Source organism: Lissotriton vulgaris, chromosome 5 (genome assembly GCF_964263255.1).
Source record: "Lissotriton vulgaris chromosome 5, aLisVul1.2, whole genome shotgun sequence".
Lineage (NCBI taxonomy): Eukaryota > Metazoa > Chordata > Amphibia > Caudata > Salamandridae > Lissotriton > Lissotriton vulgaris.
Window position 1 is genome coordinate 1,345,395,552 of NC_141693.1, and position 19,214 is coordinate 1,345,414,765.

General features: G+C 44.2%; 1 protein-coding gene across 2 annotated transcripts in view; it reads right to left on the reverse strand.

The window, feature by feature from the left end:
* Positions 1-7,797: 7,797 nt before the first annotated feature.
* The window catches only part of LOC147712575 (bile acid receptor-like), a 632,915-nt gene continuing 621,498 nt past the window's right edge, over positions 7,798-19,214 (reverse strand). For both annotated transcript variants that reach the window (XM_086923275.1, XM_086923276.1), the window contains one exon: positions 7,798-8,359. In XM_086923275.1, coding sequence (XP_086779401.1) covers positions 8,121-8,359 — 239 coding nt within the window. In that variant the 3' untranslated portion in view covers positions 7,798-8,120. The remainder of the gene's footprint in view (positions 8,360-19,214) is intronic.

Consider the following 19,214-nt stretch of genomic DNA (forward strand, 5'->3'; position numbering starts at 1 on the left):
ATAATAAATTCCTAGCCTTAACCGCTGGTACCAGCCTTAACCGCTGGTACCAGCCTTAACCCCTGAGTCAATCAGCTATGAATGCACGCGGCTCCAGTCGTATGACTATTGTCAAATATGTAATCATTCAGGAGACGTGAAAGAAAGCTGGTTGTAAAATAGTCTGTACTTTGAACCAAAAGAGTGGGCAGTTTAAAAAACCGGTGAATGTACAGTGGACAAACAGAAGAGGGTAAAATAACGGCCATCGATGAGGTGAGGCCAAAGGGACTCCGAGAGAGGCTGAGATGAGAAATAGGATCATGGTTGATCCCTGATAAGATGTTAGATATGCCGATAAATATGTGCATTACACATTTAATACATGTAAGGATCCATAAATAATCATTATTAAAATAATACTTCAAGTAATTTTTTAATTGCCAGAGAAGAACTTAGCTCTGCAGTGGTTTTTCCTGCCCCAACCCCAAGTCATGCTACAGGATTTTCCGAGAGCTCTCACAAGATTGTGAAAAAAACTGCTCACACTGTTCAGTTATTTGCACTCGGACACTTGCCCTTGACTTACAGACTGCAATGGTCGCATTGATCGTTCTGCAACAGTTCATTATTAGAAAGCTAGAACCCCACATTCACACTGAGTATGTGGCACACAGGCACAGTCCGACAGTTCTCTAGGAAATGGATGTCTACTCAATGTGCATATTAAGAAGGCACTGCAATTAAACGCAACATTCCGAAACAGCCAGAGACCTCAGCCTTGCAGTTGAATAGCGTAAAATAATATAACATGGACAACAATTACTCGCAGTATTCGAGCCTCAGGGGAGAACCAAATATAACAATTTCAGGAAAGGCTTGAAAACGAAGCTGTTTCAGATAGTTCAGGTCAACCCCTCGGCCTAGGTGTAGAGACTGGAGAATATAAGACCAGGGCCCTAGTGACTGAACTGGAACACACAGTACGGTATTTCTTTCACCTTTATGAAGGAACCAGGAGTAGACAAGTAGCCCTAGACAAAGCTTTACATGAATGAATACATACATTGTATAAAACCTCTATATATTTAGGATAATATAGAAAGTATTTCCAGTTCTTCTCCTATGTCATCTTTTTTCATCTCCAACAACCTTGGGCAGTTTTATAGTCACCGTGGCATCGCTTAGCATTATTTTATTCTCTTTCCATAGCCAATTCTAATATGACTGAAATGTGAAGCAGTACAAAATTGTACAGATTGTCTTTGAATCACTGCTCTTTATTATTTTTTTGGGTGATAAAAGTGCCTCTTGCATGAACAATAAATGGGTAAATAATCCCAATTTCGAGGCTGTTTACTTTGGTGATTGATAATTGGCAGAGTCTCGTACAGTTCTGTGAGCTGGCAGGTGGATTGGGAGTTTGAAGTAGAGGATCCTTGGTCGGCAGTACATCGCATCGAAAGGTAGTGATGAGCCTTGGGTTCAGAGTGGATTGATTGATCTGCTTCCGCTGCTGATTGCAGTCCTTGTGTCTCTGGCCTTGACATAACCCTCAGGCTTGTCTCTCCTCCACCATGTTTGGTTCAGGCCTCTCACTGTTTCTGCCTTCAGGCCTCTCACTGTTTCTGCCTTCTTTCCTTCTTTTCAGCTGGTACGACGTACATCTTCGGAAAAGGAGGGGCACTCATCACCTACACCTGGCCCCTGAATGACCGGCCGAGCACACGCGCGGACCGCCTGGCTGTGGGCTTCAGCACACACCAAAAAGACGCCATCCTGGTACGAGTGGACAGTGCCTCTGGGCTAGGAGACTACTTACAGCTTCAGATAGTAAGTAACCTTTCTTTCTAATGGAAGGACGCAATCTAACGGCAATGATTGCAAAGCAGAGTAAATGAATCCAGTGAATAGCAACGGATTCCAGTCAAATGCAAAGTGTTGTACTGGAACGTGAATGTTGCTCTGTAATTGTATCATTGCAAAAAAGTGATATATTTAGTAAGGAAAGGCAACCATTTGAAGTGAAATGAACATCACTGCATTGAAATGCAAATCTTCGATTTGACATGAAACGTTGCAGTGAAATGTTAACTCCTAAAATAAAATATGCATTATTGACGTGAAATAATAAATGTTGTTATGCAACGCGAATTGTTGAAATTAATTAGTACATTTTTTGAAAGAATTGCTGTTCACTGGAGTGAAATTTGAAAAAAGGAAATTAACTACATACAACTGCAATGATTCACAGGCATGCGGTAGTGAAATGCAAATTAAGTGAAATGCTGCTTGCTGACGTGAAACATGAACTGAAGCAGTGAAATATATATCAGACAAAATATGAAAAGGTACAGCAAAAAATAGACGAGTGCAATGATTTCTGGCCTTTTACAGTGAAATGCAAATCAACTCAATGAAATCAACTAGACACCATTGCACTGAAATTGTATTCTTGCAATAGAATGCAAAACAGAGCAGTAGGCAAGTCATTGTAATGGAAAGCAAATCATTTACGATATATGTAAATCAATCACGAAATAGAAACCATTGCACTGAAACAATCAACATTGCAATTAATTGCAAATTATTATAGTGAAATGCTCATAGTTGTAGTGAAATGCAAACTGTTACAATGACACTTTAATTACTGCCAAAGTAAGACACTTTTTGTAACTTGCAAATCATTTCAATCAAATGTGACTTGATGCAGTAAAATGCTAAACGTTTAATGGAAACATGAATCGATGTAGTAAAATGAGAATTGTGGAAAAATGTAAACCGTTACAAGCATGTGGATGTGTGAACTACGATACAGATACTTCTTTTACAGGTAGGAATCTGCCAATAGCTGTGTATGATTTTACAAATGTGTGTAGGATGGAGGATTTTTTTTGCAACACACTGGACCGTTGAATTTTATTGCACATTTTAAGGGTCCTGCTGTTCATCAGCAAGCCCCAACCCTGATATCAACCCATGATCTGAATGGGCCTTTCAGGACATACGTACCACTCTTTTCTTTGTTTGTAAGCCATGTGGCGAAAGGCAAGACACCTGTAGGACAATATCACAGCTTAGTTTTTAGGTCTCGCCTACGCAGCATGCTTGTGCTGCATAGGAGAGAGACCTTTAACGATCGGCACAGATTTGGGGGCAAAAACGTGCACGCGTTGCTTTGCTTGCAATTGCAACGTGTGCACGTCTGGTGATTCCCTTGCGGGAGTGCGCAGCGCCATATGGTGGCCAAACATGTCTCTGTCCCTGTCCATTTGTCATTCCACTTCACTTGGAAGTAGAGTACCGGCACTTAAAGCAGTCTTGGTGCTACGGACCCAATATCACAATTTTCTTCCAGGAAACTACCACGTGCCTGCTGAACCACACTGGCCATTGCTCACCTCTCATTTCATCCCACTCAGCCCACGCTTATACCCGAAGGCGTACAAATGTGAATGTGCACGCGTTTATGTTAATCCCACCTTTAAAGTGCTTATTGCCAATGGGGACTAACTTTTGTACATATTATTTGCTGCAATTGAAACTTATGCACCGCCCGCAAATGCTGCGTTGCGGTTTTTAATGCATGAAAGAGCCTGTGGCCACCCCGCATAGAGCCTGAAATGAGGAAAGGCTGAGCCTAAGCGCGCTGAGCTTTAACCTGTTACCAGTAGCCTGGTCATACAGTGATCTCTGAAGCATAAGATCAGTTCAAAGATGCACTACATTCAGGGCAAAGTTCCTTAGTGTCCTGCCATGTGGGTGCTTTCCAGCGCCTCGCAGCCGTTTTCACAATATTATGGATGGGGTGCTAGGCACTGTTATAAACCCAGCTCAGGTGGAGGCTCGCATAGCTGTCTCACGAACAGGACAGCACGTTGTTCGCTAACAAGTCCAAGAGGCAGAGCCTAGAGTGCCTAGATGCGGGTCTGTTTTGACTTGGTATGTGTGTGGTTTGGAAGCGTCAGTGCAGCGACATCTTGTTCACTAGCACTCGAAATATGATGCTGTAAAATGAATAAATACACACATTTTGAAGCAGGGAAATAATTTCTGTGCTCCATTCTTTTCTGAATCTGCGTTGACATTCCAGGATTCCTCACTTGGAGTCTCCATGGACATCTGGGAAGGCTTGCATTGTATTTCCCTCTGTATCACGTGGGCACAGCTAGCAAGGTACAATAGCTGATAAAATGAGTCCCAGCTCAGAGAACAACTGGGCATAGCATGATCCCGATTAGTAATTACTCTTATGACAATTCCGCCGAATCTGTGGCTTGAAATCGCAAATCCTGAGCAACAGGCACAGATTTATGGAATTTTCTCACCATCGATTCCACTTGAAATTCAGGGAAGCATTGGCATAGCCTATAGGTCTCGCCTTTGGGACCTTATAAGCGTTTAGCCATGCAACAGTTAATGTTGTTGCAGTAAGGATATTGTGCTGCATAACTAAATACTTATAAGGTCCCAAAGGCGCGACCTAATGGCTATGCCAATGCTTGTTGTATTTTACTAAAGCGTTGATTACTTCCCCTTGCACTGCTATTAAGCCATACAGGAGCTGAGGTTTTCATGTACTCAATGACACAACTTATTTTTGAAGTGTCACCAGATCAAGGCGCACACACAGACTCTATATTTAATCTGTCTGAAAGTCTTACAGCTGTTAGATGGTGGAGTTAAATCCAAACAAGACAGAGCTTCTAGTTTCATTTATTAAGAGCAAAATGATGTCCCTCCACTAGCCTAGGTGTATGGGCACATGCCTACCTTCCCAGCAAACTCTGTGCATAATCTCAAAAAATCATATTGACTCATATTTAGGCACAGCTCACCATGTCTCACTCTCATCAAAATCATGCTACTTCCTCCTCAAGATACTCTGTCAAATTTAGTCTTTTATGAATTCCACTATTGCTACCTCTCTTATACACAAAGAATTGATTATGCAATGGAATTCTCCTCAGAGCCTCTGAGAAAGAGCTAGGCCATCTTCAATCAGTTAAAAACTCTGCAGTATGCCTTGTGTGGATTGAAAAAACCTGATTCAATAACATCAGCCAGGAAGTGTCTTTGTTGGCTTCAATGCATTCACGTGTGATGTTTAAGGCTATATGTATTCAGCAAAATGCTGTTTATTCTCAAAAACCTGTCTTTTTGGTAAAGAGATTGGGTGTTATGGCACACAATGAAAGCTCAGATCTAAGCAGCAATTTGTCCATTGAATACCTGAAAATTCTGACCTCGAGACACGGAGACAAGGCTCTGTCCGTGGCAGCAGTTAAACTTTTGAATTCACTCCTTGTATATTTTTACAAACAGCTTCACCATCCTAAATTTAGAAAGAGTATACAAATCTCTCATTTTCATTCAATTATACCTTTAATAACCACAACCATTACCAAGAAATCCAAGTGAAAACGCTGTGCTGAAAAAATGATCAATGTCATATCATATATCATGACATGATGTCTTCCTCACAACTAAGGTTTTCTCCAGACTACCTAAAAAGAACTCATAATTTCAAACATAAGGGTGGTTAATCTCCAGAAAAATGTGTTTCTGGAAGGGGCACATGGTAGGATGAATTCTGGAGAAATGATTTGTCAAGAATGGAACTGAAGAACTGTACTATATAAGAAAGAAGATGGGTCAAGTGAAACTGGCACACAGCAAAAAGGTAAGGAGCGAGCTGTTGCATATAAAGTAAAGAATACATTATCCTCAATTGCACCTATAAAGACCAACTGTCGGTGACTTGAAAAAACATTACAATGTACAGGTGTGGTATTTTCTCATATATATAATTGTATGCAACATTGTACATCAGCCCAGTGACCCTTGATGTGAGGGTTGTGTATTAAGAAAATATCAAATTAATAAGTACAGATAAGATCACAGAGTTCTTTTCCACTGTGTACTTTTCCTGAAATAGCTTCAATAACCTGATCATAATGATTTCTATTATACACTAACTTAGCGCGATATAACAACATCGTGTTTGAACAGCATTACCTGGGTCGGATTAAATTTCTATACACTGACGCGTTTGCTCGCATAAGGTCTGGTGTACTGTACTGTGTCTGATAAATGGACCATAGAGAGTGGCACTAGGCAGGAATGCCCCTATCTCCGCAATTATTTGCACTGGCGGTTGAGCAATTGATGCTCAAGCTGATAGATGCACTGTGTGAATGGGGATGAACGTGGGTGACTCCGAGCAAACAATATCAATGTATCCAAATGACACATTTGTGTAACTTAGCCAACTCCAGACATCGGTCTCTACTTTGTTGCAAGAGTTGGAAAGATTTGGTAGAGCCACTGGCATATGCATTAATAGGGACAAGACAATTCTATTATTAAGGAGATTGTTGAGAATTACTCACAACAAACTCTAGAGAATAGACGTATTATGGTAAATGGTGAGGTTTCGATATTTAAGTATGCATATAGCACATTCTATTGAACATCAACATTCCTACAGTTCTGTGATGGATGCTTTTGGGCCTTGGGCACCCATGCAGTTTTAGAATACATTCTCCTTGTCCATTATGGGCAGAAATGCAATTGCATCAGGATATTCTTCCCTCGGGGCCTTTATGTCCTCCAAAGCATGCTGTGTCCAGTCCTGTAATGCAATAGGTAGTATGCTGATCTCACTGGCAAGCAGAGTCCAGATCGACATATAAAAAATGGACAGAGTTGAGGGCAGCTTTGACTTCCCTTATCTTGAAATATATTATTTTGCAGCACAACTGCAACATATCATAAAGTGATGTGAAGAAGCAGATAATTAGGAAAAAAGACTGATCAGTAGCACCCTGGTAGAGGAGACTCTACCAAAAAGTTTCCCAAGCAGTATGCCTATATCTTTTGCCTGACAGCTGCCACGTTGGAGATTGCCTTCAAAAGCCCTGATACAACCCACATTCACCGGGTATTTGGAAATCTGTAGTAGTGACATGTCAATAGCCCGGTAAAGAGAAGGTAAATGCCATGTCCTGGGTGACCTGTGTCCTTGGGAATTTTGTTTTTAGAAGCGCAGGGGACGGCATCGAGGGTAAGGGGTTGCTTACTGCACAGAACTAGAAATTGTTGTTCTGTAGGGTGTTTCACCTGTGTTCTGCCTTCATTGACCCAAGCAAGGCAGATATGAAACCTGTGGAAATGGCTGAATTGCCTTCAATTTCGCATTTTCTTACCGCCAATTAAAAACATTATTTCACCCATTCTTCCTGACAGAACAGGAGTTTGTGAAACCATGGGTCCATGTAGCTGGTTGGGAGAAGGATTACAGGTGTAACTATAAGGTTTTCTGAGGAATGAGGAATGCCTCGGGAATCAGTAATTCTCATTCCAGTTCTTCAAACCCTTGAGCAGTTCCCCCAATTTGCCTTCAGCAGTCAAAGTTCCCGGATAAAACATGATGGCTTTGCATCTTGTAATTTTGATGGGGTCTGTAACTCATATTACTGGCACAATCAGAACTGCATGGCAACTTGTAATGAGTCCCTGGCTCATTTATTTACTCATAATTATTTAGTAATCAAACTAACTCACCTTAAAGCCTAAAATGCAGAGTTGCCTTAGAAGTTTGGAGATACTCTACTGAAAATCACTCTTGCAATCGGCTGCATGGAAATGGGTCTGCGATTTTAAAGATGGAGTGTTGGCTCATCAGAAAGATTCTATAGAACATATTTGTGCACCTTTTCCCAGGAACCACCTAGCATGTTATTTACATACAGTAGGATGTCATGCAAAAGGAAATTCTCATTTATATGTACAATAATTGGACTAAAAACTCACACGCCGATCCATGTTTACGTTTATTGTAATAAGACAAAGTTCCCCCTATCTTACTATGATTGCCTGTTGAGGCACACATTTAGAATTACTAAAATTGACTGATCATAACATTATATTTGACGTGGAAGAGATAACTTTACCAATAACAAAATGAAATACAGGTCTTGTGCAACAAATACGAATAGATTAACTCAAGCTGCAGATACATCTTCTCAAAAGAAGAATAATTAGTGTGACTTCTATACAGTTTACTTGTCATTTTCATAAAAGCAAGATCTTTGCAAATCAGAATGCAGCTTCTTCCCAAAACCATTTAAAAATATTTCTCAGTGCAAGTCCAAAACATCACATATTAACGATGTCAGCTTTGGATCCTTTACTTTCCAAGATATGAGCACTTCTGAATGGTTGTGGTTAAGAGTTCTGAGTTCTGTAAGTCGTCCTATGAGTCGTGCAAAATGCTGTGGATCTTCGGGATGATACAATTTAGAATACTTGTGCAAAATTTCTAAAAGTGGTTCTTGTAACTTTTCTACGCATAATTTGTTTTTTAGGAATGGACGATCTGAAAAAAAAAATTCGCGACAAATTAGTGACACGTTAGCCATGGAGCACATTTTAGACTTACAAACCAGTGCTGGTATTCAAATTCAAAATTTCTTTATTCGGTTATTAAAACTCAATAACCATAAAAGTTCAGATAAAATCACAACCAGTAAATAAATACATCATAAGCACCATTGTCAAATTGTCGTAAATACGTGAACATTTCGTCATAATACCAAAGAAATGTCTACATAATTCCAGAGACAGTTCAGCATAAATTCATAAACAGAACATTATAATTCAGGATACCATTGTCCGATACCAGGAACACTGACCCGGGATGTCTGGATTTGCTGCGCACTTCGTGGTATAATCTTCTGGCGCCTCAGTTGCCATCACGGGAGAGTGCCATTGATTGAATACCTGACCCACGAACTCGGTGTATAGATCGAATTCGCCTGCCTGCGACATCCCAGTCTCTGATACATTATTCCCTTTTTTACGCCACATTATTGGAGGTGACCTACCATATATATATGTATATATTTTGTGGACTTCAAACACGTTGGTCAAGGGCCCCACCGGGTCGGAAGTATCACCGGCAGAGCGACCCCCTCAGTATTTTTCAGTAGCGTCAGAGCCCTGAAGAATCGCGTGAGCGATGAAACACGTATCGGCTGGCTGCTGTTTCAGTATGATGAAAATAAAGAATTGAAGACCTCTACATACACAAGACTTCTTCGTCTTTCTGCTCCTTTACCTTGTGTTACTTCGCCTGAATCCTACGATATATTTTCACTTGTACTTTACATGTGTGTGCATAGGGTTGTTGTTTCATATTACTTAAAGAGGTTGGGTCATTAAAATAGTATGCAGTTCCCAGATCCTCAAAACATTTCTTCACGTACGACAACCAACAAATGTTGCCCTTCTTTTCTAAGCCTAACACATTATTCAAAATCAGACGGTTTAGACCGCATTTGTCAGTTGTCCAAACTCTGTGCCCTAAGAATATTGGGGCAGTTCTTATAATATCTACTAGATATGCCTCGCAAAGTTCTGTATGGTAAGCGTACGTGGAAACACTTCTCGGGACAGCCAGAAGGTATTTCATAAAGAGATTTTCTAACACCTGTAGACATGTCACAGTGGCATGCCCCCACAAGCCCGCGCCATAAGTCACTATTGCTAAGCAGGTAGCCTTGTACACAGTTAACATTGCCCCTATAGGCTTCCTGCCCATTTTATGGCTAAAATTTTTTAAAGCCGTTATTGCTTTACAATACAACAGTTTTCTCGTCTTGATTGTAATATTCCAATTACCGGTGTAATCGAACAGAACTCCTAAATAGGAAAAAGTTGGAGTAAAATCAACTGGGGTCGTGCCAATAAAAACTGATTTCCTCTTTTTATTTGTGCCACCACCGCAGGTCATGGTAAAAGTTTTTGTATAATTTATCTCTAAATTTAGTCGATTCATAAAATTTGCAAAGGAGGTAACTAGGGCTTGCATGGCCAGTGGGGTTCAGGCCATCAGGACAGCATCATCGGCGTACAACAATGCGGGCACTGATCTTTCTCCTGCCATAGGCAAATCCCTACCTTCCTTCAAGAGAATTTTCTCCACATCGTTATTATAGAGTGTGAAGAGGAGTGGGGCCAGCACACAGCCTTGTCGTACGCCCCTAGCTATACCAAAAGAATCGGTGCATTCACCGTTTTTCCCAAATCTGATTCTTGCAGATGCGCCCTGATATTTATTTATTTATTTATTTATTTATTATAGAGTTTTGTATAGCGCGAACAAGACCTGTAGGTATCAGGGCGCTTAACATCGAGGTAGGTTACACATTGACAGTACAGTATCAATTATAAAACAAACAGAAATGAAGTAAATAAACTATGGCTATGAAGAGGGACTAAATATATATATATATACCAAACACCTGAGCAATTAGCAATAAAAAGAGAGAAAGGCCTAGCTTATATCACGGTCCTTATCAATATATAAGGTGAGGTAGAGGTTATATAGTTTGGCTGTGAAAAACAGCTAAGAGTTCACATAGGACTGTGGTAGCGATAAGGATGCAGCCGAGACTTGTGTGTGGAGTCAGTCTCTTGTCAATGATAGTATTCATGAAGAGGGCCACCCTTCGGCTGATGTAAATGTTCATACCGGCGATCCATCGGCTTCCCTATGCAAGGTATTTACTCATCATAAGGCTTTTCAATTCCCGTTTGAATGATACAATATTTTGAATCTTCCTAATGCTTGGAGGAAGTGAATTCCAGACTCTTGGGGCAGCACCGGAGAATGCTCGATCATAGGTCTTTTTCTTTCGGAAGATGGCTGGCCTCAACAGCAGCTCCTTGGAGCTTCTAGTTGGTCTGTTTCCTCACGATAGCTTAATTTTCTTGGCTAGGTATCCTGGCGTGTTATAGTGTACCGCTTTGTGAGTAATACATGCTATCTTCATTTGAACTCTGGCCTCATAAGGTAGCCAGTTTAGTGCTTTCAGGTGGGGAGATATATGATCAAATTTCCTAGATCCAGTGATGAGTCTTGCCGCAGCGTTGAGACAGGCTGTTAGTGGTGCTGTGGATGTTTTAGGTAGGCCAGTTAAGGTAGAGCAACCATATTCGATCCTGGATATAACTAAGGATTGTATAGCCAATTTTAGATCTGCCTCTGAGATGAATGGTTTTAATTTTCTTAAGTAGCTCAGATGGAAGCGGACACTTTTCGCCATTGAGTTAATGTGGGCTTTCATGTCTAGATTCTCATCTAATGTGATTCCTAGTGATTTAGCTGAGTTGACTAGGGTTGGTGTACAGTTTAGCGCAGTAACTAATTTGGTCCATTCCTTTACTTCAGGGTGACTCCTTGGAGGTGAGATTAGCAAGAATTCTGTTTTCTGGGCATTTAATTTCAAATGATTCGTAGTTAACCATTGCAAAGTCATCTTTAGTGTCTCATTTATTAGATCCATGTCATCAAGGGAGGCGATCTTTAAGTATATTTGCGTGTCGTCTGCATACATGTGGTAGGATATCTTTGATTTCCGAAGAAGATATCTTTGATTTCCGAAGAGGTTCGACATACAAGTTGAAAAGATCTGGGGATAGTGTTGAGCCTTGCGGGACCCCAATTGCATTAGGACAGGGGGGTGAGATTGCTTGGTTAACCAGGAATCGTTGAGTTCTGTTTCTTAGGAAAGAATTGAACCAACTCAGCACATTTCCGGACAGTCCCATCCTGTCCTGTAGCCTGATCAATAGTGCTTCGTGATTTACCGTGTCAAAAGCAGATGACAGGTCTAGGAGAATCAATAGGCATGCTTGATTTTGGTCTAGGGCTTGCAACGCGTCGTCAACAATATGCAGGATCGCTGTTTCCGTGCTGTGCCCTGCTCTGAACCCCGATTGGCATTCGTCTAGTAGGGAGAACTTGGTGATGTGTTGATTCAATTGGCTCTGCACGCATTTCTCAATTAGTTTGGCCAGTAAAGGGATGTTGGTTACTGGTCGATAATTATTCGGATCTGATGCATCCGCTGTCGGTTTTTTGATTATTGGCACTACTTGACCTGTTTTTAGGCAGTCAGGGAGAATCCCTTGTGTAAGTGAAGCGTTTATTATTTTGGTCCAGATTGGATCCACAATGTGGCTGATTTCTCTTACACATTTTGCAGGTAAAGGGTCATGATAGTGGTTGTTCGGTCTGATTTTGGACAGCGTTTTGGCGATCTTGTCCTGGTCATATAATTCAAATGTGTCCCAGTTTGCTTTATTTTTTGTCTTACTACTCTCTGTTGTCATACAGGCCTCGCTCGTCGGCAAAGGTTGGGTCTGGAGGATAGCCGCGGCGTTTGAGAGCTCTACCTCTAGTGATTTGGTCTTCTCCGAGAAAAATGTGGAAAATTCCTCCCAGCTTAAGGGAGTTTTTGAGTTCTCTTGAGTTGATTTGGCTATTTTATCTGATTGCTTCTTTAGGATCTCGAAGAGTTTTCGTGGTCTGTTTTTGGCATTGTCAAGTTCTGCTCTTATAAATTCTTTTTTGGAATTGATTACCTTTTTGTTATATTCGTTTCTGATTTTTCTGAGGGCTTTCAGCTCAAGTGAGGAAGGGTGTTGTCTCCATTTTCTTTCGGCTGTTCTCAGTTTGCACCTGTCCTCATTCAGTGACCCACTAAACCAAGGATTCTTTGGCTTATCTGTGATTCTTTTCAGTTTTAGTGGCATGGTTTCATTGACAATATTTCCAATTGAGGTTATGTAGTGATCGGTCAGCTCGCTTACATTCTGCATGTCGTTAGGTGGCTTTAAGCCTCTCTCGCAGCTTTCAACCAATAGCTCAATATTCTCAATATTCTTTTATATCTCGGATCAATTTTTTGGACTTGGGGGGGTTGCACAGTCCTACCCTTTTTCACTGTGGGATCACGAATGTTATGGCGTGATGGTCAGACCAATCACACGGATCTATAGCTCGGATTGATGTCTCTTTGTTCCTTGAAAGAATCCAATCTAAGGTCGCTCCTTGCGCGTGAGTAGGTTGGGTGCATGCTTGTGTGAGGTTTAGTTCTGCAAGGAACTCTTTAAGCGAATTAACCAGTTTGTCATTGCAGTCGTCCCAGTGTAAATTAAAGTCTCCCAGGAATATGTTGTTGGCATCTGGATTGGAGTTGGCTGTTATGATCTCTATTAGTTGCTCTGTGAACTTTGCGTTATCTCCTGGTGGATGGTAAAATGCATGCAAGTTGCATTTTTGATTGCTTGATGATCTTATATTCAGACCAAGGTATTCACAAGATTCTAGGGGGTCGGCTTGGATCGGGTTGACCTCTATTTCTGATCGGTGAATGCATGCTATACCTCCTCCTATTTTCCTTGGCCTATCTAATCTCACAATGTTATAGTGGGGTGGTACTAAGAGATCAATGGCTGGAGAGGATGATTCCTTTAGCCATGTTTCCGTAAGGATTGCCAGGTCGATTTCTTTATTGATGAGGGCTGCTATGTCTGATGCATGTTTGGTTGCCGAACGGCAATTGAGTAGAAGGCAGTTCAATGGTTTATCTGAGTTAAGGAGGTTCCCATTTTCGGATTCAGTTGCTTTTAACTGAATATGTTGTAGGTTGAGGTGGATTGCTTTTCTGTCATTCTTTCTGGATGTTCTATTAGAATCAATTGGTACTGTTTTGATTCTCTCCTCACTCCCCCGGGCCGGTTGTTCATAGGTGCGGAGTAAGGCCAATGTTTCTTCGTTTGACAAGGAGTTTATCCTGTCTGGTCTATTGAGCCTATTTTTTAGAAACAAGGCCATCTCGTCATTCCTTTTTTGTGTGGAGAGTACTAGATTCTGGATATGCGAGACCTTGGAGTGCGGCTTACTGTCATCTCCCACATTTTTTCGATTGCATGTGAGATTTTCATCGAGCCTTGTGCCAGGATGCCTACTATTTTCTGGAGCTCCTTAATTTCTTTCTGGTTTCGGGGTGATTTCTTAGTGAGGATTGACCTGCCATGTCGGGTTGTGTATTTTGCTCTTCTCCGTGATTGATCTGTTCTCATTCTCACAGTTCTATTCTTTGTATCCTTGGTTGGGTTGTCGCTTCCAATTCTATTTGAGATGTCATGTGAGTTATCTATGTTGTGTGATGCAAGTAGTAAATTAGTGGGTGGGGATCTATAAGACTCTGGTATCAGATTCGAGCGAGGGATCAGGTCATTTAGTGACTCGCTAGGAGCTGAGGTATCCTCTTCAAGCAAATTTGCACCGAAGGGTGGCGGCATCAGCTCTTCTCTTTGGACCTGGCCCTGCTCTTCATTTGCCAGATTGGTAGACCTCTCTGTTCTTTCTGTCTCATTCTCTGGGGTTGCCATCTCAGTTTCAGTTATATCTCCAAAGCTGGAAGTTTGAGTGTTATGGCCCCCGGGTCGGTTGACGTCTGTGGTTGTGGCATCATTGTTGTCAAGTGTGACTTCATGTGGGGTCATGGGTAGTTGGTATCTTGGTCTCTCCAGAGTTTCTTTTACTATTAGGAAAGTGTTTTCAAATTCCTCAAGGTCCTTATTGGCTGCTTGTATCAGCACTGTTCCCGTTTTATATAAAGTGATGCATAATTCTGCATTGCATCTTCTTGATGGGGAAGTCGTTATTTTTGTGCCATGAGGGATGTTTTTCATATCTTTTATGAACAGCATTTCTGTGAGGGCATTGCGCCATTTCGCTGTTTTATTTGTGTGGAAAATCAAGTCATTCATTATGGTGCCTTTAACTATATCAAAGTATGGGTCAGCGAACAGTATGTCCGGGTTTTTTCTCAATGTGTTATGTTTGAACTTTTTGGCAGCATTTTTGGATAGAGTAGAAGGATATTTTATACTCTGTGCTTTAGGGCCAGTCGTCACTCGGTATCTTTCATCCATTTTCACTTCCCTTTGTAAGTCTTATGATGCTTTGATCTGAATTGATCCCTTGCAGGTGCACAGTGGTAGTCACAGTATTAGAAAATAGATCAAGTACCAATATTTCGTGGTAGGTATAGTTTCCTCTGCTGTACTCAATTATACCTTTATATTTGCGTTACCATGTCATAGGACTTAGTTTAACTGTCCCTTATTGAGTTAAGAGAGGTCTGGTGTAGAGCTAGCCATTACAAGATGTCCGCCGTTTCTGTTTCTGTTGTTGTTCTGTGGGGGAGTGCACTTTCTAACTTTCCACTCCTGTAGTTAGTCACCTTTCACTTTTACTCATCAGTTATGAGTTTGGTATCACTCCCTTCCCTATCTTGGTATGTTGACAGTCCCCTTTCAGTGTCTATGCCCCTGTGTTGGTGTTCTTTGCTGGCGATGTGGCAATGTGATAAGACCATTTCCTTCCCCTTCTCTGCTCGTGGTCTGGGTTTGCTCCTCTCACATTCCGTATGGTCAAACCCCCTCCGCTGTTCAAGCCAGGATAAATCTCTTCCAGTAATTGTAGGCAGTACCGAGGAGATCGTGTGAGTGAGAAATGTCTTAGTGAGAAATGTCTTAAGCGGCCGCCATTTTAGGGTCAGGCGTGCCGCTTTCTCCCTCTCCTCTCAGTTCCCCGCGATGTTTCTCCCTAGTGTGTATTAAGGGGGGGGGGGGCAGCGCGGTAGCGTAAGGGTTCTCGTACCTTGCCCGTCGTTCGCCGAGGCTGCTCCGCTCCTTCACTATGCAGTGACCGGATGTTGCCCACAGTCATCAGAGGTGCAGTCGCATAAACCTCTTATTTCCCAGCACCGGAGGTGCAATCGAGGAAGCCTCTATTTCCCAGCCCCGAGCAGCCCAGGGTGACATCGGATGGCTCCCAATGCCGTCGCTGAGGGTCCGCCCTCCTTCTGAGTAACAATATGCACAAGTGTCCCTATAGGAATTATTCAAACAGCATTCAATGAATTTCAGAAAGCCGCAGGAGCGGTCAATTATTTAGCAGGAAGCAAGGAAAACAGAATTAAACTGTTTTTGTTATTCAAAATATATTTTTAGTCTTTTATCTTTCTTTGTACTTTTTCCATATACACAACTCAAATATGGCAACAAAAATACTACGATATTGGCAAACAAAGTTCTCAGTAGTATACGGCAACTTTTGTTATACACATGGAACAATAGATATATACCATGTCCAAGACAGTATTTGTCACTGAATAATCATTTAACAGTCAAAAAATGAAACAGAGAGTAAACAAAACGTTGCCAAGCGTCGACGTTTCGGTCCTTAATCGGTTATAATAATCCATAGGACCATCTTCAGGACCACACGTTGCACATATTCATCTAAAAACAAATACATATATAAATATATAATATACAATAACCTTGCCAGAATAGTACCGTCCACCTACTCCAAAGGAAAATACCGCAATTGTGACACACAACACTTAAAAGTGACACTCATAATGTCTACCAGCACCAAAAACACAGAAACACCAATTCTAACTCCTTTTGAGTATCCATGCTGTGAGGCTTCTCCTCCGAGGTGCCTCGTCCGTGGAGTCCGATGAGCAGGGTCAGCCTAGTTGTTTACTGACCAGGTATGTAGTCTCCTGCGATTTTTATCTCTGAGCCTTCTGTATGTAATCTGCTCTGTTCCTTCAGTGATAACTTCGGTGATTCTAGGTCGCACTAAGGGTTATTCAGGGATTTATTCCATATTTGGAGATCCCTAACCCCAGAGCTCTTCCCTAGAGCTCTTGTCTTCCCTGAAGAAATTTATAATTGATATGTTTACCCCTATATTGCTCAAAACCAACCAAAGGGGGGCGTGGCCAAGATGGCGGGGTGATCGGACGCTTCTTCCCGCAGCTCCTCCAGCCCGGCTAGGCTCGAGCCCTTTTTCTTCAGCTTCTCTCCCCCCGCTGATGCTCAGCGGCTGAGAGGAGTGTGGCGGAGAACCTGGTGCACGCATTGATGCCACTTTGGCCCCGATCGCTCCGGTGGAAGCACCTCAAACGACCGACTGAAGATCGAGAGACGACGGAGCGCCCGGGAGGCGGAGCGTATCGGAGTGCTGTCCATGCGCCTTGGCTGGGCCTAGTGCTGAAAGTTGGCGATCTGGGTGAAGACCGTCCCGGCGCTCGACGGAGGTCGAAGGAGGGCTATCGGTTGGGGGGCCCGCTACGCGGGGGACTCTGAGTGCCTTGGTGCTTGGACTTGAGGCGGTGGCCTCCTGTATGGCGAGGACCCCGGTCCCGGGGATGGAGGACGATCGACTTGAAACCGGGACCAGATCTGCCAACTCTTCTAAGTAACCGAGCGGCCCGGTTGTGGAACTTTCCAGATTGCCTAGTTTCTGGAGTGGCCCGGTGGTGTCGCCGGGCTCGGGCGATCTGCTTGGCCCCACCCTGCCGCCATTTTGTCCTCGAGGGGTCGGTGTCGTTGGCCTCCTCCGGAGTCCCTTGAAGGCAGTTTCCTGCACCCTCCGCCTCTACACAGCTATCTCCCAGTGGCGGAGCGTACTGGCCGGGGTCCCCCCAGCGTAGGCCCCGGCTGCCATCTCGACTGGGCGCCCACGGCTTGTAGTGCCCGGACCGACCTGCCATTTTGTTGTCTGTGGCGCAGGTCCCCAGATTTGCCGGGAGCTCCCCACAGCGAGTACCTGCTGGTGGTTAGACATTCTCCAGAGCGGTCGGGCCTGTGCCCGCTCTTCACTTGAGGCGCTTGGAATGTCTGGAAGAGGTGGTTCGCGGAAGGGGGACCGCACCCTGCCGGACATGCTTGGCAGGGCCCAGCAGCAACGGGACAGAGCACAGCCGTCGCCGGGGTCTTCCCGGGCCTCGGCGGACGCGCCCGGGGGAGAACCCCCTGTCACGAGATCTTTCATGGAGGAGTTGTTAAGTTCCCTTAAGGAGGACTTCCAGACGCTGAAGCGGGAAGTGGCTAGTGAGGTCCGTGAGGTCCGCAGAGAGGTGGAGGGCCTCGGTGAACGGGTTGAGACAGTGGAGACGGCGGCCCAACGCCGGGGCGACGAGATTGTCCACTTACAACAGGACGTTCTCCGTCTCCGGGAGCAATGCGTTGAGCTCCAGGCCCACTCCGAGGACCTTGAGAACAGGTCAAGGAGAAATAACATTCGAGTGCGTGGTGTGCAGTCTGCGGACGAAGGAACCGACCTGGTGGGCTATCTGCAGGACTTGTTCCGGGAGATCCTGGGGGAGGCCGCGGACTTTCCTATCCGCATTGATAGAGCTCACAGAGTTGGACGACAGCGCCAGTCATCGGCGCCCCCGCCGGACATCTTAGCTTTCCTGCCCGACTTCCCGCTGAAGGAGCGCATCATGTCTGAAGCCCGCAGGAAACAGCCACTGACTTTCCGGGAGCGGCCCGTGGCGCTCTATCAGGACTTGTCCGCCATCACGCTGCAGAAGCGTAGGTCCTTCAGGATTGCCACCGACTTCTTGCGCGAACATGAGACGCCGTACTCCTGGGGGCACCCCTTTCGCTTGATCTTTCGCTGGAACGGAGTGCTACATCAGCTACGCTCCTTGCAAGACATTTGCGGTGTCCTGGGGCTCACGGCTACAGAGGAGGATGGAGCCACGCCGTCCTGGAGGCGATCGGAGAGAGGGGGCCGACGGAGGTCAGCGAGGAGACGATCGACGGCGAGCGCTGGGCGTCCTGATTCCCCTACCATCAGGGCGGACATGGCCAGTGCCTTGAGGGCGGCGGCCAGGGACTCGGCCGACTCCAACGGCGTGGCCTTGACGGCCTAGACTCACTCCGGGGGGAGATGAACATAGCTTCTTCGATGCCAGGTTTGGGGCTGGGGGGTGTCTGGGGGGAGCGGGTGGAGGTGAGTGGCCGGACGTCCACTTTTCTATTTTCTACGGACTTGCCCGTTTTGGGGCTTGACTGAGACAATGGGTTGTTTGAGTTGGCATTTGGCTAGTTGCTGTGGGTGTGTTTGGGGTGGGGTTGGGTGTTGTTCTAGAGTTGGGGAAGTCCCGTCCGACGTTGTCCATGCCCACGCTTGGCCTGCTCTGGCCTGTCCCGCGCGACTGCCCCGCGCCCCCCCCCCCCTCTGGTTCCTTGCCCGCAGCATAGCGTTCCTGGTTCCTGGGAGACATGTCGTCCCTGAAGGTGGTGACCCTTAATGTTAAGGGACTGAATAATCCGGTTAAGCGCAGGGCGATTTTGTCTCTGCTTGAGGGGACGCAGGCTGACATCTGCCTTTTGCAGGAGACCCACTTATTGTCCCGTGACTGCCATAGATTGTGCTCTGCTAAGTTCCCCACCCAGTTTTTCTCCTCTGCAGTGACCAAAACCGCGGGGGTGGCCATTCTCATATCGAGCTCCTTCAGGGGGGAGGTGTTTTATAAATATGCTGAGCAGAAGGGGAGGCTTCT